General features: G+C 30.9%; 2 protein-coding genes across 2 annotated transcripts in view; one reads left to right on the top strand and one right to left on the bottom strand.

The window, feature by feature from the left end:
- Nucleotides 1–22,487, bottom strand: RpS23 (ribosomal protein S23). Its single transcript, XM_035363837.2, has 4 exons — nt 22,332–22,487; nt 20,936–21,095; nt 9,217–9,337; nt 1–185 (listed from the first exon to the last, which is right to left on the bottom strand). The coding sequence occupies exons 1-4, from the start codon at nt 22,333–22,335 to the stop codon at nt 39–41; spliced, it is 432 nt and encodes a 143-aa protein (XP_035219728.1). The 5' UTR covers nt 22,336–22,487; the 3' UTR covers nt 1–38.
- A 309-nt stretch (nt 22,488–22,796) lies between these two features.
- LOC118192812 (uncharacterized) overlaps nt 22,797–26,895 on the top strand; it is a 160,622-nt gene continuing 156,523 nt past the window's right edge. The window contains exon 1 of the mRNA XM_035363833.2: nt 22,797–22,883. Coding sequence (XP_035219724.2) covers nt 22,857–22,883 — 27 coding nt within the window. The 5' untranslated portion in view covers nt 22,797–22,856. The remainder of the gene's footprint in view (nt 22,884–26,895) is intronic.

The following is a 26,895-nucleotide window of genomic DNA, read 5'->3' on the forward strand; positions in this document are numbered from 1 at the left end:
TTTTAAACAAGAGATTTTATTTTTTTCTCTTCCATCATTTATGATCTCGGTCTTTCTTTCTTTTCTTTATACAGAGCTAAGAGGGATACATTAGCAACTTTGACAACCTTAAAACGAACTCCAGGAATGTCACCTACAGCATGACCCTTTCTACCAAAACCAGCAACCAATACTTCGTCATTTTCCTGTCACAAAGAATAAAAAAGACAAGCAAGATTAGCTTTAAAATATTAACATAACAGAAAGTGAGTTTCACATAAATGCATTAAAAAAAAAAAAAAAAAAAAAAAAAAAAAAAAAAAAAAAAGAAAAAGAAAAAAAAGAAAAAAAAAACAATAATTAGAAGCATCCTAGTAGATTTTACTCAAAAGTTTAGAGAAATACTAAACATTAACAAGTAAATATTTTTTTCTTTTTTTACTTAGAAGTAAAAGTACTTTGCACAATCTTTTCGAAATTTTTTTGTGATGTCAAAAATGGCTAAGTGAAAGAACAGCATATCTGTAAATTTTGTTGCAAATTAGATGAAAATGTTCCAGAAATTCAAAATGTTTAATAATAACATACTTGCCAACCTATGACACTCAAAAATCAGGAGAATTTTCACAATGTTAAAAAGACTTTTTAAATGATAAAAATATAGTTTTTAATAATGAATTTAAATAGTTACTAAGTCTTAAATGCAAGCAAAACAAAAATACCTTAGACATAAAAAACATTTTTATTACTTTCATCGTTTAAAAAAAAAAGGCACTTTAATCAGTTTTCATACAAATGTTATGGGCAGTGGCAGATTTTGCTCTCGTTAAGAAAGAAACTTCATAATTTTGTTCATAGCAATTGCCACGTAGGCCTGCTTTCGCTAATAAAAGTTTTTCTAATGTGTCATCACTAATATTAGATCTAAATTTAGTCCTCGTTTTCGCAACAACACTGAAAATCCTCTCACACTGCATTACTATGGGGAACTGTCAAGATGGCCAACATAATTCTAGAGAGTTCACTATATTTTAAAATTCCATCAGCACCTTTCAATTTTCCAATTAACCTCCACTGGGTGTCAATCCTAGCTGATTTTATAACTTCATCCAAGTTTTCTAATTGTAAACTGCAAAATTGCGACTGCAGTATATCAGTAGCAACATCAATATCATCATCTTTCATGACTAAACGAAGTAACACAGGAAATCAGTTCAAAAAGTACCTTATATAAAAAAAAGATGCATTTGCTAGAGCAGAAACATCAGCAACTTTAGCATGCAAAATCACTTCATCGTTGACTGGAAATTTATGTAGTGTGTAATCACATACTCGACAGAAGTAATTTCTAACATGAAGATAAAACTTATTTTTGTCTTCTGAAAGTTCTTCCACTACTTTTGTAGTTGCAGCTCCTATTACCAAATCTTCATCTTCCTTCTGATTTTCTGTTTCACCATAAATCACATCATATATAGAATTACAAGACAAAACACAGACTGGTTTTACAAACTTTGATAAAATGTCTTTAAACAGATCATAAATCATTGATTGCAAAACATGAATTAATGGAATTCTGCTTTGTATAATTGTGTTCAGAACATCGAATGATGGCAAAATGAATTATATATATATATATATATATATATAAAAATAAAAAAAAAAAAGCAAAAAGCTTTGTTAAGGTTCGAAGAAAAAAACATAAATATTCATTCTTCACAAGTTAAACTTACAGTAATCGGAAAATGTTTCGTGTGTTGAGCAATTTTTTTTTTTATTATTATTTTGAGAGAAATGTGTATCAGCTTTACGCTTATATTTTGCAGTATTATTTTGAGAACTGCCAGTTGAATTGCTGAATGATGCAGAAATTACAAAAAATTAAAATTTTTCTCATTTCAGTATTATGCAGCTGTTGGAACTGTTTCAATTTTTCCTTTCTTTTAGAACTCCTTTCAAGATAATAATAATAAATATCAACAATGTGTTCATCCACATTTAATGGTAAAGAATCTGCCCCTTTTTCAGCTGCTAAATTTAAGAGGTGACAGGTGCACCTCATAATCTGCAAATCTGAATTTGCCTTTCTTAAGATGCCTGCAACACCAGTTTTCAAGCCTACCATTACTGGTGCATTATCGGCACCAAGCGCTAAGCAATTATCCAGAGGGACTGCATTTTATTTTAAAGTTTTAATAATTAGCTGTGCTATATTAAAGCCTGTCGAATGTCCTTCTAAAGTGGGGACAGAAAGTAAACTGCACTCAATTTCTGAAGACTCTGGATTAAAAAAAGAAACAACAATTGGATACAGTTTTGAATTGGTATTATTGCTTCCATCCGTAGAGAGGCAGAACGGAGCTGTTTTAATGCAATCAATAACTGAAGATTTATTTTTCAGACCCATTTCTTTAACAATTGCACCTGTTTTGGTCCTTGCACTTAAGTATTTCTTAGCGATTTCACTATCGGGAAACATTTTTCTAAATAAAGCTGCAGCGTGATCCGATGCATTCAGTGGCAGGTTGTGCTCCAGTAAAAAGGCAGAGAACAGACATTCTGCATTAATCACTTTTTGGTCTTTTGTTTCCGAAGAAAAATTTAATTTTTCGTTTTTTCAAAACAACTCATGTTATCCTTGTGTATGCACATGTTTGAGAACATCTGCCCTTCCACCAAGCGAAATCGAAACGACAGATGGTACACCTCGCAAATTTATTACATTTCCTTGAAGAAATAATGGAAGGAAAGTCAACTGTGTATGATTTTTGAAACGTGCACGAGTATTTCACCTTTCTCGCAGACATATCAAAAGACGATAATTTCTAAAACTATTTCCTAAAGGCACGTGTACTTACACAACTCAGGACACGATGAACGAAATAGAGAAAGAACATCCAAAGAACGGCCAACGGCCTTTAGCTTGCTTTGTGCTCATTGGCTAATATATGCCAGATGACACGCAGTGGAGCTCGATGCCCATTGGACAACTGGAGAACGACGTTTCTGGATATGTATGCTGTCAATCACAAAGCAGAAATTCTCATCTGAAAGGTTTCATTTTAGATATAATCTAGAGAAAATTCAGTTGCTTTCAGACGTCCAAAACCACTTTTTTTTGTTCATATAACGAAGTATTAAGCCAAGTTCCATAAAAATCGTGAGAAATATTAAGAATAAGAAAAAGTCGGGAGAAATATATTGTAAATCGGGTTGGCGGGAGAGCGGTCGAAAATCGGGAGTCTCCCGCCTAAATCGGGAGAGTTGGCAACTCTGTAATAACAATAAGCTTCTACCAGAAGAGAAATCAGAATCGGTTTTAAGAGTTTTAATGTGGATAAATATTACTTACCATACATCCAGACTCTCTTATGGCACATATATACCAGTTTTATTGGATGTACATGAAAAGTTCGCTCATAAACTTGAGCATGAATACAGTTATCTTGAACAATATTTTTATTTCCTCTTAGCATTCATGATCTGGATCTTTATGTTAAGGGGGATGGAATAACGCCATTCAGACATGTACCACATCAAATTTAAACCGATTTGGAGACCATTACATATGTATGCATACTATGACACTCAAAAATCGGGTGATTTTATCAGAATATGCTTAAGTGTTGTTAGACGACCACAGATGATTCCAATCGAAAGTTTGATATTTTAAACCCTAACTTATAACTTCTTCAGAACATTTGTCATTTTAGCGTGATTTCTGTTGTTTACAGTAAATTGAAAATTCAATTCGGGCAAAAAATAAAATTGAATCATGAATATTTTCATGTGATTAATTTCCATAACTTTTGACGTGGATCATCGAGATAAAAGTGGTTCAATGAAACTTAATTCTTTTAAAGCGATAAAGCACAATCATACAGCACTGTACAAAGGCTGTGTGTAAAACATCTACACAGGCAAATGAATCATTGATCTATGCATATGAGTCTCAGGGGAAAAAAAAAAAAAAAAAAAAAAAGCCAGTCCACTTTATGCCGCTTCCAAGACAATCCAATAAAAGCTGTTCGTGGAAGAAGCACATGGAAGGGAATGGTTGCCTGCTTCTTTGGCATTACCAGTCACGTCTCGACAGTGACGTTAGAGCAACACAGAACAGTCAATTCCAAATAGTACATCATTTGTTTGCCAGAAGTCAAAGGAGAAATTTGTAAAAAGAAGAGACGAATCATTCTTTACCACGGCAATGCGAGGTCTCACACATCAGCTCAAACAAAGGAATTTTTAACGAAACAAAACATCAACTGTCATTTGTCGTACAGCACTGATTTGGCACCCAATGACTTTTTTTATTTCTGCACATCAAAAATAAATTACATGGTCAACGATTTGTAACACCTGAAGAAGCAGTTGATGCATTGAAAATGCATGTTTCGGAGTTACCTTAATCAGAGTGGAAAAACTACTTGAAATGCATGCAAAAGTGTATTAATCTTCATGAAGAATAGGCTAATCTTTGGAATATGGTAAAAGGCAGATTGGCGACATTTTGGTAGGCGATAAAGGTTACTACCTAGGACTTTGGCAATAATGTGAGAAGTACCCAGTTCCAATTACGCATTATTTTGTGTGAGAAATGAGAGATCATGAGATATGTCATGTGACATTTATGGACGAATCACAGTTCTTTAATCGGAAAAGTAAAGAAATTTGGAAAAATATCTGCAGTACTTTATAGCATTTTGTATTTAGCTTCATTGTGTGTTGTGAAACAGTATTGCTTAATTTTTGGATCTCATGGCCCTATCTAAAGTGAATTCGAAATTTTTATTGCGTTTATCTGATAATCCAAAAGAATTGCTTGAATGGTGTACGAGTGTAGGATTAATTGCGGATAAGTATGAATGTCCAACATGTGGGAATGAAATGAGATTGTGTGAAAGGAAGGATATTACAGATAAGTTTGAATGGCGGTGCAAGAAATCTGGTGAAAATGAACATTTTGTGAACCGGACTGTAAGGAAGAGTACGTGGTTTGTTGAAAGTCGTTTGAGTATGGGTGAAATTTTATTAATTTCTTACTACTGGGTGAATAGACTGCCAGTTGACTACTGGATTTCGGATTTAGAAATTAGCAGTAGTACTGCAACCGATTGAACTTAGGTAAGTTAGTATTTTTAATCATTTGATATTATTTTTATGAATTGTTCTAAATGCAAGGAATAAATAAATTAACATGGTATTATAGGAAAATTGTTATTAGTAATGATTTAGTTTAAAGTAATTAAGATTTTAAGCTAATTTTTATTAATTTAATGTATGTGTTTATTTATATTTTAAGTAGTGTTTTTAATTTAATTATATTTTAATTAAATGATAGTGGTTTTGTGAATTATATGTTTGTAGCATTTTGGAATATGTTCCAGTAGAAGTAAACATGCATGGAAATAACTAAAATATTTGAAAATAAGTATTTGTAACCATTTTTAACGTTTGCGTTATAAATTCGCAGATGACGTTTATAATAGATAATTTAGAGGGAAAAGTTTTTGGATATTTTATTTATTTTATATGTGCAAATGTTCATCCTTGGAAAGGGTATATACTTTTTCGTAATCAGGTAATTTCATATATGTCCTTTTTACCGACTTTAAAGATTCACAAAATTTTCCTGCATTTTCTAATTTATGAGAAAAAAGCAGTGTACATGGATAAAGTCAAGAGTGTGTGCAATGCCATTTTTGTGCAATTCTGGGATGTTTTTTTAAGTGAAAACAGGTCGAAGTGTACATGGTTACAGTGTATGTGCAATTCTTAAAAACGCGGCAAGCAGTTTGTGATTCTGCACTTTCTCCCAATTTCGCACCTAATCATCATGATTAAGCGCTTTTGTTCCATAAAAGCTCTAGCATAAGCGTAATTCGGCTAGCAGACTGTTGGAGAAAAATGTTGAGTAAAAAAAAAAAAAACCTTTACTTCTTGAAAACAAAATGGCGTCCCAACAAAAACTAGCAGGTTGCTGTAGCAGGGTTGGTCGCCAAATTTTCGCCAAGTTACCATAATCCAAAGATTAACCGAAGAATATTTTGAAAAACAATACAATTTTGAACATGAACACTTTTTTTTTATTATTAGGCCAGAAATATAAATAGCAACCTTTATATTTTAGTTCAAAGATACGAAAGATATATAATGATTATTATAGTAGAATTCATTGTAATGAAAATTAGACAATAAAATATTGCAATTAAAAAATAATAGTTATGACAATTTACACAAAATTATGCATATAACAAAATTTAGCTTTGGAAACAATGAAAAAAATTAAGCACAATGCAATCAATTATAGATGATCATCAGCATACTATATTAGATTACTTAGCACGCGTGGTTGTGCTCACTGTTTTGGCTGGCTCGTTAAACTACATACAAGAGCATGATAATGAATTTACATATTAATAAAAAACAACAATTGGTCATGTTATTCAAGTAAAATGTTCTCTAATCTATAAAACTCTTAAACTGATATCCACAATAAAATGCTGCATTAAATATGTCACAGGAATAAAATCAGTAGTACAGTTGACATACTTTTGAAAATTATATTAAATAATTAAATTAGTATACTAACAGATATTAATGACTTAAAAAAAGGAAATGATCATAAATGAAATAGCAAAATGCAGTAAGCTGCTATTTTAATGTGATGAATATTGAGATTCAAATTTAGGTTTTTTTTGATAATCTTCATATAAAATATAATTACAAGAGCACATTCTTTATAAATTAAGAAAATCTTTTTCTTTATAACAGTTTAAATAATTTTATACAGCATATTTTAACAACATTCATACTGAATATCTCACATGAATATTAAATCACTAAATGGCCAGGTAGCAAAATATTAACATAATTTTTTTCTAATGGAATGCCAATACAAGTTTCATAAACTCAGTAAGGTTTTATTATCTAACCAAAGAAAAAGTGACTTTTAATATGCAGAATACTGTTTAAAAGAAAATTCGGTACTTTTCCCTTTTGCCGACGTAAACGATAAAGTTGCCAATAATGGCACAACTGATGCCAAATAGAATATCTATGCTGGTAACCTTTTATGCTTCATTTTCAAAATAAGTTGAAGCCGTTTCTTATCAGATTGATTGTTTCTTTCAATAATACTGGCATACAATTACACAGAATTTTTACCAGATAGTTCAATTTTATACCCTAAGACCATTTGCGGTAATTAAGTCAATTAGGATACAATCACATCACTCGCCCGAAAAATAGGAAAGGCAAAATTAAGGGTTAAATCCATCAATTCTAATGAGAATGCACTAAAGTGAAACACTGCGGTTTTACATAATTTTTGATTAAGCTATTCGTACAAACTGAAATAATTCTTGCAGTTAAACTTGTATTCCAAATTAAGATTTAACTTGAAACTAATGTAGATAATTACTGAGAGAATTATATTTTTGCAGCGTAGTTTACATGAGATGAGATCACTTTGGATCACGTGATATGAACCGGCGAATCAGGATGTTGAACTATGAAAGCATAGTAAATTCTTAAATTAATGTCTTTTTACAAATTTGTCTTTATTTATTGGCTTTTTTTACAAAATTTTAAATCATATTAATATGTTTATGCCTTCAAAATAAAAAATTCGGCTGATCTTTGGAATATGGTAACTGGTAGTTTGGCGACATTTTGGAGGCGATAAAGGTTACTACCTAGGACTTTGGTAATAATGTGAGAAATACTCAGTTCCGATTACGCATTATTTTGTGTGAGGGAAATGAGAGATCATGAGATATGTCATGTGACATTAATGGACGAATTACAGTTCTTTAATCGGAAAAGGGGGGGGAATTTGGAAAACTGTAGTACTATATTATTTTGTATTAAGCTTCATTGTGTGTTGTGTGAAATAGTGGAAGTGTGCATGCCATGTAATGAAGATTCTTAAGATTAGGCAAGTTAGTATTCTTAATCATTTGAGGATATTATTTTTATGCATTGTTCTAAATGTAAGGAGTAAATAAATTAATATGGTATTATTGGAAAATTGTTATTAGCAATGATTTAGTTTAAAGTAATTAGGATTGTAATCTAATTTTTATTAATTTAATGTATGTGCTTATATTTTAAGGAGTGTTTTTTAATTTAATTATATTTTAATTTAATGATCGTGATTTTGTGAGTTATATGTTTGTAGTATTTTGGAATACGTTGAGTATTTTCATGCATTTTCGTTAAATTTTTCTAATTTATGAGAAAAAAGCAGTGTACATGGATATAGGGAAGACTGTACGTAATGCCATTTTTGTGCAATTCTGTGATTTTTTTTAAGTAAAAAGTAAGTCGACGTGTACATGGTTTAGTGATATTTTAATTAAATGATAGTTATTTTGTTAATTTTATGTTTGTAGGAATTTGGTATACATTTCAGTTGAAGTAAACGTGCATGAAAGTAATTTAAATATTCGACACTAAGTATTTGTAACCATTTTTAATGTTTGTGGTATAAATTCGTTGGTAACGTTTATAATATAATAGATAATTTAGATGTAAAAGTTTTCGGATATTTTATTTATTTTACACGTGGAAATGTTCATCCTTGGAAAGGGTATATACTTTTTCGCGATCAGGTAATTTCATATATGTGCTTTTTACCAAGTTTAAAGATTCACAGAATTTTTTTGCTTTTTCGTGCAAATTTTTGTAATTTATGAGAAAATAGCAGTGTAGATGGATAAAGTTAAGAGTGTATGCAATGCCATTTTTGTGCAATTCTGGGATGCTTTTTTAAGTAAAAATAAGTCGACGTGTAAATGGTTTATGTGTATGTGCTATTCTGAAAAACGCACAAAGAGTTGGCGATTGTGCACTTTTTCCCAATTTTGCAATTAATATTTGTCATGATTAAGCAGTTTTGTTACATAAAATTTCTAACATAAGTGTAATTTGGCTAGTAGATTGTTGGAAAAAGTTTTCAGTAAATAAAAAGAAAAGAAACATGTCTTTACTTGCGGCAAAAAAAAAAAAAATAGAGGGTTGCTGTAGCAGAGTTGGTCGCCAAGTTTTCGCCAAGTTACCATAACCCAAAGATCAACCAAAAATTCTTAGAACTAAAATTTTATGTGTATACATGTCGCCAACAAAGTCTGCGCTGATGAAAAAAAAAAAAAAAGATTTTTAATACACTTTCTTTTATTTAAGACATATTTAAACAAACTACAAATAATTAAATTAAAAAGAAAATTCAATTACCTCAATGAAATTTAAACAACCATCCCTAGGTACAAAAGCTGTGATTTTCTTGCCATTCTTAATTAACTGAACTCTTACACATTTTCTGATGGCAGAATTAGGCTGTTTAGCTTCTACTCCACTGAAAAAGAAAATGTCAGCTTAGAGAACAGGATATAAAACTGTAAATGATAACAATGGGGTAATTTACATAATAACTGCACATATTTTTGAAGAAATTATTTTCTTTATGTATTCAGTGTCTTTCTTCAACAAGTTTCCTTTTAGAATTTTTGGATTTAATTAAAGATTTCCGTCATCCTAAAAAATGAATTTAGAATGTATAGAAAAAGCTATTCTTTAGTAATATGAAAATTCAGAAGAAATATGAAATATATATCGCAAAGCCCAGCTACAGAGCTGGTGTGTTAAAACTTTTAGAATTCATTCAGAGATTGTATCACATGGGAAAATGTCTAGTGCCAACGCTGTGTATGATGCATTAAGACATATTAGATGAACATTTTAAATTGTCAGGTTTCAATTTCTTTATTAATAAAAAATTCCTTTCTATAATGCCTGTCCATGTGATAAGATAAATAATGTTGATGTTTTCCATACTTGTGTTAAGTAAAAATTCTAGAAAATATACATAAGATAAACATGTTAAAAAAAAGGACTCTTAGTAATGCTTTCTTTGTCCTTCCAAAAATTCCCCAAATTGTAAGAAATTCACCACAAACTTTCTGTCAAGTTCATTTATTACATGTTTATACCATGGAGACATTTTTCATTTTGTCACATTTTTTAGGAATCTTCTAGAATCGTGGGTCTATAAATATTGACTTCAAATCCTACTACTTTCCAAGCAGCAATGTCTAAAATCCTAAAGGAAAATTACCCTATCAATTCTCCATCAGCAAAAAGGGCAGAAATATTTTGTGAAAATAAATAGGGGAAAACAATAAAATTAATTTTATAGAGAAAACTGACGAATATTTGGAGACAAATACATCGGAAAATCTCTTACCATGAAAAATCTAAAAAGATATTTTCAATTAATTACATAGCTATTTTGCTTTTACCAAGAACTTGTTTGCAAATTGTGCTTTATACAGTCAAAAGTCGTTAATTCGGACACCCATAATCCGGACTTCAAAGCTACAAACTTTCTGCGCATGCGTCGCGGTGGCCTTTACGGCTGCGAATACGCGTGTGCGCAAAATACGTTTACGAATGCGTGTTTAATGTATAACGGACGGTATAAGCTAAGCTAAAATTATCTAATTCAGTTAATGTTGCAGATTCCGTTGTTCTTTAATCTTCGAATTGGATTCGGCTTATTATTTTTTGCAGACTGTTAGAGCAATTTTATAAAAGTAAGCTTGAACTTTCGATTATGTCAAATAGAATTTCTGATATATATTTACTAATATGTAAAAGATCTACAAAGCAAAAGTATGCTTCGAAGTCCATTAAACAAAAAGTGGATAAAGGCATATCCTTTGTTTATCTTTAATACCGTGGCGTGTAATAAATTGGAAGTTGATCTGTCAGCACTATATCTTCAGGGCAGATGTTTTTATTTTATTTGGCTTATAATTCCTTACTAAATGTAGTATTTCATATCGATGTATTCCGTCTTTGATATGATTTAAATCAAATTCCTCGTCATTATAATTCACTTTAGATAGCGAAGAAAGTGACAGAGGTTATTGAAAACGAAAAAATTTCGATTGACAAATTAGTCGGTATTCTAGACACAGCAATTATAGGACTTGAACAGTGGAACTTTGTAACTGAACAAGAAATTATGTCTGTTTATAGAATTAAAAAGAATGTATTATCACATAAAAAATGAAGCAACTTAAACAACTTACATTGAAAGAAATGTTTAATAAAGTAAGGAAATAAATATTAAGCTTTTTTTTTTTGTAAATTTTGATACCCTTTAGATCATAATTGTTCTTTATTTCATAAATTACAGTTTCATATTTTTAATTTTGTAATTTCTGCATGCCATCTTACCAGATTTAAACTGATGATCTATAATTCGGAATCACCGAAGTCCCGACGAGTCCGGATTAACGACTTTTGACTAGTATTATACGCTGTTTATTTTTCATATTCAAAATGCTGTATAAGTAGCCAAAACTGAACTTTATAATATGGCAGCAAAAAGTAAATATTTTTTATTTTAATGTTATTTTTTAAATATATTACCATTATAGACTAGAAGAGAAACACGCTAATATGACAATCAAAATCGTAAAAACAACCTTGTATTTAACGTAGGTATAATGAAACAATCGATTTCGAGGGCAGCTAAAGGTCCTTCCTCATCAGGAGAAAGAAGACGTGTTTCTGTGACTCCTTCTCCTTTATTTTCTTCTTTCTAGGTATTTTTTTCTCCTGATGAGGAGGGACCTTTAGCTGCCCTCGAAATCGATTGAGTGTTTCATTATACCTATGCTAAATACAAGCTTGTTTTTACAATTTCGATATTACCATTATGTTAATGAAATTTATCAATGTTACAATGTTTAAAGAAAAGTAGTCGAAAAATTCCCAGATCTCAGAATTAAAAATTTTCTATAGAAACTGATCTTAAAATCTCCAAAGTGTTGATAAGTCGCCAAATTTAGAACCGTTTAATAAAAAAGCTTGCATCCCCAAGTGAAAAGTTGCTCTTCACTAGAAAAAAGAATTTTGAAATGTTTCACTTCTTGCTCAGAAACTCGAGTTGTATTAGAAAAAGGAAAAACTGATTTGAATTTTGAAAAATATTGCTTCAAGGTGCACTGCCTCTAGTCTAGATGCACCTACGTATGTATCAAATTTCGTAGCCTTGGGTCTATTAGCTTATGCACAGCACGAACAAAAGATACACACAGACTCTTATTATAGAACACAATATACAAAAATGGGACAGCTTTAGTATTGGTCCTTTTGGCGATTTTTTGATTTGGCGACAAACTTCAGTCGCCAGGCTTTGAAGATCGTAAAAAAATGGCGGATTGTCAACAAAACCCCCATCGGGTTTTGTTGACAATCTGTCTAGTCTCTTCTAGTCTATAATGGTAATATATTTAAAAAATAACATTAAAATAAAAAATTTTTACTTTTTGCTGCCATATTATAAAGTTTAGACTAAATAACAATCCTAAAAAATAAGCTCTTAATCAGAATAAACAGTCTTTCTCTAATTTTCAACATTTCTAGTACTGCTATGATAAATTCTTGAAACACTACCGTAAATGAATTTATGGCAGTGATTATGTTATGAGTAATAAAATTTACAAAAGGTTAATATTTTAAATTACACAACATTAATGTATTAAACATTAATATTTTAAGTAGTTAGTTAATATTTATATTATATAAGTACTTAGCTAATATTTAAAATTTACACAAGGTTAATTTTTATGTTATGAATAATGAAATTTACAAGAGGTTCATAAATGCATTTCAAACTAGTAGTACAGTCAAAAGTCGTTAATCCGGACTCGTCGGGACTTCGGTGATTCCGGATTATAGATCATCAGTTTAAATCTCGTAAGATGGCATGCAGAAATTCTAAAATTAAAAATATGAAACCGTAATTTATGAAATAAAGAACAATTATGATCTAAAGGGTATCAAAATTTGCAAAAAGAAAAAGCTTAATATTTATTTGTTTACTTTATTAAACATTTCTTTCAATGTAAGTTGTTTTTAAGTTTTGCTTCGTTTCATGTGATAATACTTTCTCTTTAATTCTATTAAACAGACGTAATTTCTTGTTCAGTTACAAAGTTCCGCTGTTCTAGTCCTATAATTGCTGTGTCAAGAACACCCACTAATTTGTCAATAGAAATTTTTTCGTTGAGAAACTTGTTTTAAATCATATCAAAGACGGAGTATATGGAGATGAAATACTACATTTGGTAAGGAATTATAAGCCAAATAAAATAAAAACATCTGCGCTGAAGATAAGGATAGAGCTGACAAATCAACTTCCAATTCATTACGCGCCCGCCCCCGCCGTTGCGTTCCCCCAGTGTGAAATTGATAAACAGATTTCGGATTTCAAAACATACTTTCGCTTTAGATCCTTTACATATTAACAAATATATATCGGAAATTCTATTTGATATAATCGAAAGTTTAAGCTTACTTTTATAAAATTGCTCTTACAGTCTGCAAAAAATAATAAGCCGGATCCAATTCGAAAATTAAGGAACAACGCAATCATCAATATTAACTGAAATAGATAATTAGATAATTTTAGCTTATACGTCTATTATACATAAAACGCGCACGCGAAAACGTATTCTGCACTTGTGCACACTCATATGCGCAGTCGTAAAAGGTCTTACGCGCACGCGTAAACGCCTATGCGCATGTGTCAACGCGGCGCATGCGCAGAAAGTTTTTAGTTTTGAGGTCCGGATTATAGATCATTCCGAATTATGGGTGTCCGAATTAACGACTTTTGACTGTATACGTTACTTTAGTTTCTTAGATTCTGTTATTAAAAGAAAATAAAAAAGTATTTCAAAGTGAAGGAAATCAAATTAAATTATAATGAGCAAGTTTTGTAGCAGCATTAGAAATACTTTTTATGATTAAATTTTGTAAATGGTAAAAATATTAAGAAGTGTGTATTTTTAAATCCCTAAATTTATTACAAGTAATTTATGTTTATAATTTAAAAGCTAAAATTAAATTATCATAATGAGTAACTTTTATGATGATTGTTGTATTATAACCAATGGTAATAATACAACAATCATCATAAATAATGATTTCTGTGAAAAATTCGAACAGTCATTGGAATCCACTAGTGTTGGAGTGATAAGCCACTGAACAGTGGTAGTTCAGGGTTATATGGCTATATGAGAGTTATTGTGGTTTTTCATACATGTAATGTGAATCTGAGCCAGTTTCTCTTAAAAAGTACTTTATGAAGGCATCCTTCTGCTAGCCAGCATATATATTTATTTTCTATTCATAATTCTCTCTTATTTTCTTATTTCTTAATTCTAAATCTTACTTCTGAAGTAAAGAAGTGTTGCATCTATAGGTCGAAAAATATGGTCAATATGTTTGCAAAATCTTGTTGAGTTTTGGACAGCATTTAAATAAAATAAATAATTTGTATATGATGCAAACAAAAATGCATTACATGTATTTCATGTAGTGAATAATTAATCGGCACAAAGTATAATGTAACATTCTTTATTTTGTAAACAGAGTTATTTTATGCTTGGGATCTTTACTCTCAATTTCATCCATCCATTTTCCCACCAGAATCTAAATGAAGTTTTTAGCTTGTAAAACAAACTGTGTTTTGCCTTTCGAGGCCATGTTACTAGGTTGCTAGATAAGATAAGATTTGTAGTTTTCAGTCTTGCATTGTAATTGCTGATAGTTGAATTCCACACCGTTTAAACCAACTTTGCATTAAATTGATTTATTTGAATTTTAATTTTACATTTGAACTTAATTGTTATCATAAGTTATCTTGCCACAAGTGGTTACCTGAGTTGTAAGCACAAAGTGTGCCTTCTGTTCTGTACATCTAAACTTTATAAGAGATTAAAAGTATATCTTAATAAGAATATATCTAAACTTTATAATAATAACATTTAAAGACATTGAAATCAGTATCTAAGTGCTTGCCATGTAGTCAAATTTTTATATATAAATTATACTCTTACTTTTATTATAGAGTTTTTATTACAAAAAATTCAGATTTCTGTTACATAAAATGTTTAAGTAATGTAGAAAATTGGCATAAAATTTAAAATAAAAAGTGGACTGTTATGTCAACATACTATTAATAAAAGTAATAATACTCAGTTAAGGTTATTCATACACAGCTATTAGGTTGTAAGATTTACAAAATTTGAGAACTGTAAATTATAAGCAATATATTCCATAATCTAAGCAACATTACATTTTTTATAGTAAGTGAAATTATAAAAATGTTATAAAAGCAATAATTTTGGTCCTGATTTGAGCCTATGAATTCATGCAATTACACATCCCTATAGTTCTAATATGAGGCAAAAAAGTATTTTTAGACTATGGTAATTTTGATCGCCTTAGCAAAGGAAACACAAAGAGTTTACCTCATGCTACTGAAAATGTTTTTTTTTCCCTTGGGGGGGGGGTGGAGCTTATAACATGCAGAGTTGACATATGAAAAAATGTCGACTCATGTGATGTAATATTAAAAGCATCAGTTTAAACTATCAAATTTTAGCTTTTTTTAAAATATTTTAATTGTGCTTTCCTAACACAAACGTAAAGTTACATGGACAGAAATGGCGGCATGTTTTTCAGCTCAGTATTTAGGGTTACCAAGGTTATCATAATTTTACATTTATTGCTCCAAAAAGTCGCCAAACAAATTTCTTGCCAAAAAGGACTAATACTAAAGCTGTGCCCAAAAATGTACAATAAGCATAGAACACAATATACAAAAATGAATGAAACAAAAAGGATCTTGCAATACATACTGTAATGTTACTGGCTATTTCAGAAATAACAGTGAATAACTAAACGAGTGAATTCTAGAAACTATATAAGTAATTTCATGAGAATACAGAATAATTTAGACATGTTTTCCATTATGTGCCTCAAATATTTCTTGCAATAAGAAAAACTGATTGACGCCAACATGGCGGATTGTTCTATTGTTCTATGGTGACGAGTTCTATGCAGCTCTGGACAATGAGCTTCAAAAGGTGGAATCAGCCATCGTATCGAAATGCAATATGAATCCGCAGATTCGTGATGATGCGAAGAAGGCTTTGGGTGAGATTAAAAGTTTGATTACTAGGTATGTTGAACATGTTAAATCTGTAAATTTTCGTGAAGCTTGTAAAGAAAGCTTATTAAATTCAGTCAAGCAAATGAAATCGTATGCTAATGCTGTGGCGCCATCTGTTGGGACAAATCAGACTGATTCAGATTGCTGTGTTTTTGTGAGTGCCCAAAACTGTACATCTGATGAAGTTAAAAAGCTCCTTAAAGCAGAAATCAACCCTCTGAAACATAAAATTGGAATTAGCAATATTCGATCAGTTCATAACAATAAAGTAATGGTGAAATGTGCTTCGGGATATGATAAAGAAAAACTGTTTACTGCTTTGCAGGGAGACTCATCTATTTTGAATCCCTCTATTCCAAGACAAAAATATCCTACAGTTTTACTTAAAAATGTGCCAAACAGCATTAGTAATGATGAACTGTTAAAAATTATTGAAGAACAAAATCCTGAAATTACTGTGAGTGAAGAGACTTGGAAAGACGTTAAAGTTCGCTTTACTTTAAAAAAGTTTCAACGTGAGAGAAGCGTGGTTATTGAGGTGCATCCTTCTGTATGCAAGCGTATTTTAGATTTTGGACGTATTAAAGTGATGTGGAATATGTGTAAAGCTGAAGACTGTTGTTTTAAATGTTTAGGCTACCACAGAAGTCTTGATTGCAGAAATCCCTTGGCTTGTTATTGCTGCTCTGGTGAGCATAAGAGTTCAGAATGTGATAAAAAAGAAGTGCAAGTGTGTATTAATTGCATAAGATTTAATAAAAAGACGAAAAATGCAACTAAGAAAGTTGATGTAAATCATAAGCCATTTTCTGGAACTTGCCCCAGCCATACATTTATGACGCATCTTGCAGCTTCAAAAATTTATTATGGGTAAGTCCGACAATTTGTCTGTTTCTTTTGTACAAATAAATTTGCACAAATCAAAACTTGCTACTCAGCAACTTATTTTATATATGGAAGCAAATGACACTGATGTCGCACTGATTCAGGAGCCGCACTTTTATAAAGGTGTTCTTCCTGGCTTTCCAATAAAATATAAAGTTTACTATGATTCCGAAGCAGAGGTTGTCAAGTCTGCTGTTATTGTTCGCAACCAGAATCTTTCTTCTTTTTTAGACTTAAATCATACAGTTTATAATACTGTTGTTTTAGATGTAAAAATCAATGGATCTGACTTGACTATTTGTTCCGCTTATTTCGAGCCCCAAACTAATATTGACATAGAACTATTAAAAATTTCACAAATTTTAACGATGAAGAAACCATGCAATTTTTTATGTGGTATGGATTCGAATAGCAAATCAGCGATTTGGCATAGTCCTATTACTGATGCTAGAGGAACGAAACTTAGCGATTTTATTAGTGCGAATCATTTGTTTCTACTTAATGAAAATCGCAGACCTACTTTCTGTTCCACGCAAGGCTCGAGTTATATTGGCCTTACGCTTTGTAGCTTAGGACTGCTGCCATACGTTCAAGGTTGGGATATCTCTGAGAAAGATTCTCTTTCTGACCATAAAATGATTATCTTTGAACTTGTTTTATGCCGTCCGATTATATCTTCTAATTTGTGTACTTTTAATTTAAAAAGAGCAAACTGGTTTTTATTTACTGAACTTTGTAAGAGAGAATTGTGTAACTTGAATATCCTTCTTAACAGTTGCTCTGATTGTACTGCATTAGAAAATGTTGTATACAGACTTTCTACCGTTTTTAATTGTGCTTTACTTTCAATTCCGATGAAGAAAAGTAAGAAGAATGGGGTCCCTTGATGGTCTAAGGAAATTGATTGTTATAGAAAGCATGTAAATGCTGCTAGGCGTAGATTCCAAAGAGAAAGAAACTGTCTTCTTAAAAATATTTATAAAATTAAATATTTCGAATTGCGGCATAAGTACAAGGCTAAATTAGCTAATGCTAAGCTTGAGTCGTGGAGAAATTTTCTCTCAACTATTACTGTTCACAATGTCTGGAAATCTATATATAAGTATGGGGTTAAGACCAATTTTGTGAAAAGGATTGAGATTTCGGAAATTAAACTCCCGGATGGCAGTGTTACTTCGAGTTTGAGTGATACAATTGTTGCTATAATGACAAAGAATTTCCCAAGAGATAATGCACGTGATGATAGAAATTCTCATAGAACTATGTGCACTGAGTCTGATGGACCTTATATTTCTTTTATGGACTGTCCGTTCTCTACTTCAGAAGTTAACAGTGTTATTAAAAATCTCAAGAACAAATCATCTGGGCTTGACTCTCTTTCTAATGAATTGGTACAGCACTTTCACGTGGTGGATAGCACATTTCTACACAGACTTTTTAACCTTTGTTTACAATTAGCAGTTTTTCCAGCACAATGGAAGAGAGCTCGGGTTGTTTTGATTCCTAAAACGTTAGATACCAGAACCCCTTATCTTGATAATATTAGATGCATTAGTCTTTTGCCTACTTTGGGAAAATGTCTTGTAACTCTCTTCTTTAACAGAATAAATTGGTATTTGAGACAAAAATGCTTTTATAATGATTCTCAGTTCGGATTTACTCCTCGGAAGTCCGCTGAAGATGCCATTATTCGCCTTTGTAATATCTTGCAGTGTGCAAAGAAAATGAAGTATACTACACTTCTCATTTTCCTGGATTTCAAAGGAGCTTTTGACAATGCTTGGTGGCCATCTATCTTAAAAATTTTAAAAGATGCTGGTATACCACATAATATCTATAACCTTCTTAAAAGCTTCTTAAATGAGAACTGCTGAGCTTCAGCTTGGGAACGAAGCTAAGGTTTATTCTCTAGAAAAAGGCTGTCCTCAAGGCTCTGTATCCGGACCTACTCTTTGGAACACAATCATAAATGATCTTTTAAGTCATCTCGACGGTTGTTTAAAAATTGCGCTTGCAGACGACTTACTGTTAATTTTCCAAGGAAGGATTTTGAATAACATTCTTTTGAGAGCACAAGAAGTTCTAGATTTTGTCTCCAGTTGGGCGATTTCTCATAAACTCACTTTCAATCCTTCAAAAAGTAAAGCTATGCTTGTTCCCAGTACGTTTGATGAACAAAATATTGCTTCTTTGATGCTTGATAATTCTCCATTGGAATTTGTAGAAAATGTTAAATATCTTGGTGTCATTCTTGACCAAAAATTAACATGGAAAAAGCACATTGAATTCCTTTCTGCTAAATGTGAAAAAATTATTAATGGCTTTCACCGAGTTGCCAAAAATACTTTTGGAGTAAGCTACGATGTTCAGAAACTCATGTATAAGCAGTGTATTGTACCTTTCATTTCATACGGCTGTCGTGCTTGGGGACATGTTCTTGCCAAGAAGGTTAACAAAAGAAATTTAAGAGAGATTCAACGGAGAATTCTTCTTCGTATTATTAGTGGTTACAGAACCTTAAGCTATGAGGCTACTTTTGTTCTTGCAGGAGTTCCACCTATTGATTTTGAAATTGCATATAAGAATAATATTTTTGAGTCATTGGCAACTCATGCTTCGGAAGACTGTATTAATGGAATTGTCCCCTTCACTGATCTTTCTCATCCCGCTTCTTTAGAACCCATAAATTTCTGCGATTATAAAGAAACTGCTGAAATAAGTTTTCATATGGTTTTCTTTACAGATGGCAGCAAGATGAACAACAAGGTTGGCCTTGCATTTGTTCTTTTTGAAGGCCATTCTGAGATTTGTTTTCTTAGACACCGTATACGGAATGAATGTACAGTTTTTCAAGCAGAACTTCTGTGCATTTATCTTGCCATCAAATGGATCCAGGATCATGGGACAACATCCTCGAAGTACCTTATTTGTTCTGATTCTCTTTCTTCTCTTCAACTTTTGAACAGTATTACCAGCTGCGATAAATTAATTATCGAAACCCTAGTAACTGTTAGTTCACTTAGAATTAGAGGTATTGATATCTGCTTTGCTTATCATGGTTTCTACGGAAATGAAAGAGCTGATTTCTTAGCTAAAGATGCCTTAAATTTACCCATTGATATCAACATTAGCATTCCAAAGAGTTATTGGAAGTCCTTTCATTATAAAAAGCTTTTAGCTATGTGGAATGAGGAATACATTTCATCTTGTAATGCTGAAGTCACCAAAAAGTTCCTTCCTTCTATTTACCATAGACTGAATTCCGAGTCTTTCCTCTCCTTAAATTTTAAAGTGTCTCAGTTTTTATCTGGTCACGGTAAATTTGGAAGTTATCTGTTTCGTTTTAATCTACGATCAAACAATTTATGTGAATGTTCAAAAAGAATTCCTCAGGATGTGGAACATTTGATTTTCTCATGCCCTACATTTGATGGCCCTAGATTATGCTTACAGAACGATTTGAAAATGTTCGGAGTGACTTGGCCAGTGAACTTATCTGTTTTTGTGAAGTCCAGACTGCTGTTCTCTGCTTTTGTTCGATTTATTTATGCAAGTAATTTTTAATGTTTATTTATACATGTAACCTTTAATGTTCTAATTAACTTACTTCTGTAAGCCCCGTGTTGTACATATGTGGTGCACGGGGAGTCTATGTTCTCAAAGGAAAAAAAAAAATAAGAAAAACTGTGGAAAAAAAACCTGTAAAAATAGTCACCAAAATTATGAACAGCTGTTTTAAAAATTACACAACCCCTTACCGTTTACGTGCATAAAAAATTTAAATCACACGAATTCAAAGACTTTGCAATTATAAAAAATCATTAAATTTGAAGATTATAAATTGGCAGAACTCAATTTCAACCACAGGTTTAAAAATTCCTAAATTTTGTCATGTTTAAAAATTTTAACTGGTGTTATTCCTCAACCAAAAACTTTGAATTATTTGATTTTCTTGTTAATTTCACAAAGGTAAACAAACACATTTTTAACTCCATAAATGCATGACATTTGAAAAGAAAATAACATTGCACTTACACTTTCTCAAGCACAATTCCTTTAGCATGAGAAGCACCTCCAAAGGGATTAGCCTTCCATCGAGTTCCTAAATGTGCTTTCTTGTAATCTTTATCATGCCACCGTTGATCTCGACGATGGTCTCTGTGTTTACGAGCAGTGCGCAGACCTCTAGGTTTGCCTAAATTCATAAAATTTTACCTTAAAACGTAGAATGAAAGATTAAGACAGAACTGCTAGAAAATAGGCTAAATCCTCAACTTATATTACACACTACATTTTTAAAAATCTAGACCTAGGTCTGTCAAAATTTAAAAAATTTTACATCAAGACACAGAATGAAAGATTAAGAGAGAACTATTAGTACATAAGTAATCTAAATCCTTATTACAAAGAATACAACTCGAATTTCTGACTATCTCGCATTCAACTCATTCCCTATGAAATTCATAGTATACATCAGCCGAGCTTTGAGTAATTCTGACTTTGCAATACATTTCAAGTGCAAAGATGGAAGCTCAAGTCCGTTATTTCCACCAGAAGTCGACTTCATAAATGCTTTTTTTTAAATCAGCAGCAGAAGTAGATGTTTATCACAGATTCATTAAAAAAGACAAAATATGGATATATGCAGATATTATTTTTAATGTAACACTGGTTAGTGCATTTCAAAACGACCCCAAAGTTACGCAAGCAGGATTACTACATGCAGCTCATTAATACTATTCTTTCCGAATTTATTTCTATATTTTTTTAGATGCATAATTGTTTCTGGTGCATAACCACGATCTCTTAATTTTGCTACGCAATACTATTAAAATTTTACAAAGAATGTACGTATTAGCCAACAAATGGCAATTAAATTTAATGTAGAATTATTCGTCCCCTTAACTACAAGATGGGGTCGACATTAATACTCGAAAGGATTTTAAACTTTACAATGAAAGCAATGGGCCAATAATAATAGTTAATCTCGGTTAATCCTTATAGATTACTACATAAGTACTAATGCAAACAACATATTTAAAAGTAATTAGCCATTCGCTAAGATGGAAAAGTTCCGTGACAATTTTTTCAACAAAAAGCGATACAACAACGCGTTTCAATGATACTGAATTTACTGAAACAGTTAAATGGAAAAGGTAATAAATGAGGTATAAATTGCTATGTTAAGCCTAGAGGATCCACGTGGATTGCAAAATAGTAACACTCATAAATTCACCAGAGTAAATCCATACAAATTAAACCTATGTTAAGGACATATTTTAATCCAAAATGCTTTAAAAACATACTATTAGTTATTACTTAACGATTTCACGCTTTGAACTCATTTTCGACAAATCGCGCATTATTAATATTACATGTCACATCTGTGTCTTTCTAATACTAAAATAATAATTGACGAGATAGTACTTACCCATGTTTCAGAGATAGAATTAATATAACCAATCAACTCAATCAATTTTTAAATGAAATTTGCACGCCAAAAACTCCCAAACGTGGACAGCTCTACAAATGGCACCGCCAGGAATGGATGTTTACATTCTGTTGCCATCCTCGAATCAAATATCCATACTTCGAAAAAACTTAAATGATTTGTTTTGAAAATTTTAACGAAAAAAAATTATTTCATTTGTTTTCATAAAAATGATACTAAAATAATTTCTGAGAAAATTCTGAATGTACAAGGAAGATAACGAACGTTTATTCATGAAAGTGGGTTCCTGAATGGGGGTATTTTTATTATTCAATTCCGTTCAAAATATCAATATGCTGAAACTTTTACACAAAAAATTCAGAAAATTTTTTATTGGTGAGAATTATTCAGTGTAAAAATAAATCTTATAATACAAATCGATCGAATATCGACCGTTTACATATTTCGATTTTGTACGACTTTTAAATTCGGGTTGTCGCTTTTAAATTGAGAGTGACATGAAAGATGGCTGAGTCTAACGAAGTGAGCGTGGTATGTTCAAATATAAGTTATATATATCAAACGAAAGGTTATACTATATCATTAAGCGTGATTATGTCTTATAGTTATACGTTATTTCATGAACGTAGAAATATATGAAACAGAGTAAATGCGAGATTTTCTATCTCCTTTTCAACACAAGAAACATGTAAACAAATAACACAACAATTTAAATTTAAAAAATAATTTATGTGGCATGGCTGTTATTTGTATTAAATCCGTTTAGAGTAACTATTTAGACCGCTAACTAACTGTTCAGAGTATTGCAGTCAGGTACAATAAATATAAATGTAAATAAAATACAAACATATATTTTTAAACTTTCTTCCTTTTCCAAGCTTTGCAGAAGTACAAGTGCTATCTATAGACTAACACCAATATAGTTCTTGAAATTCTTAGTTCTTTTTTTTTTTTTTTTTAATTATTTTCCAGAGCTTTTTAATGAAAACCTGAAGTTATGAACAATTTAAAGACTGTAAAATGAGGCAACAACGTTGATTACTATCCATTTAAATAAAACTCAAGCAGCTTATGAAATAATTCTCAAAAATGCTAGTTGATTGCAAGGCATGCCAATTTAAAATAAAATTTTGGCAAAAAAATCAAGCTTAGCTTGACATAGATTTTATATTAAACTTGAATTTTGGAATTAAACATAACATTGTTTTTGATATGAAATTAATTAATACCTGATCATTTGATTATTTTGACATGCAACTTTTATGCTGATATTTTTCTATTATATTCTATGGCCCACCAATGGCCGAGTGGTAAAGTTGTGGAACACTAGTTTATTTGGTCCGAAACAGGATTCTTGGCGAACGGTCTTGTGCATGGACGTTTTTACTTTTCTACTCATGTGTAACATGTATATGAGTCAGTTTTTCTTAGAAAGGTTCTTCATAAAGGCATTCCTCCTTTTAGGTAGATAGCTTTGAGTGTTTTACCATAATCAAATAAATCAAAGTATTCAAGCAGCATAAAAACATTATATTATAAGTATTATCCATTCAAACATCAGCAATTTTAATAATAATTTTTAACCATTTGATTGTTTACTGCTTTGATGTTGATTTTTATTTGATAATGAATTGACAACTTTTTGTGAGGGTGTGGATAATTGGAAATTACTATCAAGGATTTCAAGTTTACTGGCTCTTGAGGCAACTGTTAATTTCAGGGAATTTTTTTTAATTCACGAATAGGTACTGCAAACTAAATTTTTATCAGTGTAAAATATGACCACTTACTGTTGTGTAATATAGATTAAGATAATATAATAATTACTATAGATCAATTTTATTAAATAGATTATTAACAAATAATTTTAAAAAATATTCCTCAAGTAAATCACCAGCTAGTTGTAATTTTTTGTATAACGCATTAAATTTAACTATTCTATAATTTTAAATTATATCTGAAATAAAAAAATACAAATATTTTTCTAATTAAATAAATAATAGACAAATGCTCATATTAACTATTTTATAAATTTAAAATATATCGGAAATAAAGTTATACAAATATTTTTGTGATTAAAGAAATAATGAATGAATGCTCATTTAGCTGCCTTATAAATATATTAAGTAAAAAATTTTATATTTTTAAAATATAAAGGTTGGAATTGGTAAATAAGAAGTTAATTTATTAGGATGAAATGTGCCAAAATCTATATAATGAGCATCTAAAAAATGGCCTAAAATATCTGACCGATTACTAAAACAAACAATGATTTCAAAAACGATATTGCAGTCTCTAAGAAAAGAAACGAATTTCAGTGTGTAAACCTGAGTCTAATACTGCAAGAAAGAATTTACATTAAATAGTTGACATGTGATGATGAGTTATGAAATTAAATGAAGTAAATCTGTATGACTCAGTGTGAGGAACCATTTAGCTTTACTGCTTATTTGTTATGGTCTGGAAGTGCTACTTACTGATCCACAACTTTGCTTTTATAGTTGTAATTAACTATAAATGCATTGCTTGTACAGTTGTAGTTAACTATTACTTCGGTTGATCTTTACATTATGGTAACTTGGCGATTTTTTGGCGAAAATTTGGCAACCAACTCTCCTACAGCAACCCTCTATTTTTTTCCCCGCCGCCATTTTGTCTTCACGAAGTAAAGACATGTTTCTTTTCTTTTTATCTACTGAACACTTCTTCCAACGATCTACTAGCCGAATTACACTTATGCTAGAAATTTTATCAAACAAAACTGCTTAATCATGACAAATATTCACTGCAAAATTGGGAAAAAGTGCACAATACCATACTCCTTACGCGTTTTTCAAAATAACACATACACATAAACCATGTACACGCCGACTTATTTTTACTTAAAAAAACATCCCAGAATTGCACAAAAATGGCATTGCGCACACTCTTCACTATATCCATGTACACTGCTTTTTTCTCATAAATTAGAAAAATTTCACGAAAATACATGACAATTTTCTCAATCTTTAAACCCGGTAAAAAGAACATATATGAAATTACCTGATCGCGAAAAAGTATTTACCCTTTACAAATATGAACATTTCCACATATAAAATAAATAAAATATCCAAAAATTTTTACCTCTAAATCATCTATTACATTATACACGTCACCAACGAATTCATACCGCAAGCATTACAAATACTTAGTATCAAATATTTAAATTATTTCCATGCATGTTTATTTCAACTTAAACGTATACCAAATTCCTACAAACATAAAATTCACAAAATAACTATCATTTAATTAAAATATCACTAAACCATGTACACGTCGACTTATTTTTACTTAAAAAAACATCCCAGAATTGCACAAAAATGGCATTGCGCACACTCTTCACTATATCCATGTACACTGCTTTTTTCTCATAAATTAGAAAAATTTCACGAAAATACATGACAATTTTCTCAATCTTTAAACCCGGTAAAAAGAACATATATGAAATTACCTGATCGCGAAAAAGTATTTACCCTTAACAAATATGAACATTTCCACATATAAAATAAATAAAATATCCAAAAACTTTTACCTCTAAATCATCTATTACATTATACACGTCACCAACGAATTCATACCGCAAGCATTACAAATACTTAGTATCAAATATTTAAATTATTTCCATGCACATTTACTTCAACTAAAACGTATACCAAATTCCTACAAACATAAAATTCACAAAATAACTATTATTTCATTAAAATATAATTAAATTCAAAAACACTACTTAAAATATAAATGAGCACATACATTAAATTAATAAAAATTACCTTACAATCCTAATTACTTTAAACTAAATCATTGCTAATAAAAATTTTCCCAATAATACCAAATTCCTTTCCACCTTACATTTAGAACGATGCATAAAAATAATATCCTCAAATAATTAAAAATACTAACTTACCTAATCTTCTTCAGAATCTTGATTACGTGGCAGATACACTTTTCTAATTCATTCAATAAAATTATTGAAAGATTTTTTCTGCGAATTTTTCCTCCATACTTCCTCCGCTAAATAAAAAGCAAACTTCTCTTTATCACAATGCCTAAATACCCATTTTGAATTCACTTTAGTTAGGGCCATGGGATCCAAAAATTAAACAACACTGTTTCACACAACACAGAATAAAGCTAAATACAAAATTTCGACATTTTTTCCCGATTTCCCCCCTTTTCCGATTAAAGAACCGTAATTCGTCCATTAATATCACATGACATATCCCATGATCTCTCATTTCCCTCACGCAAAATAATGCGTAATCGGAACTGAGTACTGCTCACATTATTACCAAAGTCCCAGGTAGTAACCTTTATCGCCTCCAAAATGTCGCCAAACTACCAGTTACCATATTGTAAAGATTAACCATTACTTCTTGGCACTGTCCACCAGAATTCCATCATTAGTTGTACACATGTAGTCATTCACTAAAATAGTCTGTTATTTTAAAAAGGCAGTTCAAGGTCATAGTGTGGCTAATATATAAGAATTTGAGGAAAATAAATA

The sequence above is a fragment of the Stegodyphus dumicola genome, chromosome 3, assembly GCF_044657685.1.
Source record: "Stegodyphus dumicola isolate Sdum_Otavi_A_Nest chromosome 3, ASM4465768v1".
NCBI classification, from domain to species: Eukaryota; Metazoa; Arthropoda; class Arachnida; order Araneae; family Eresidae; genus Stegodyphus; species Stegodyphus dumicola.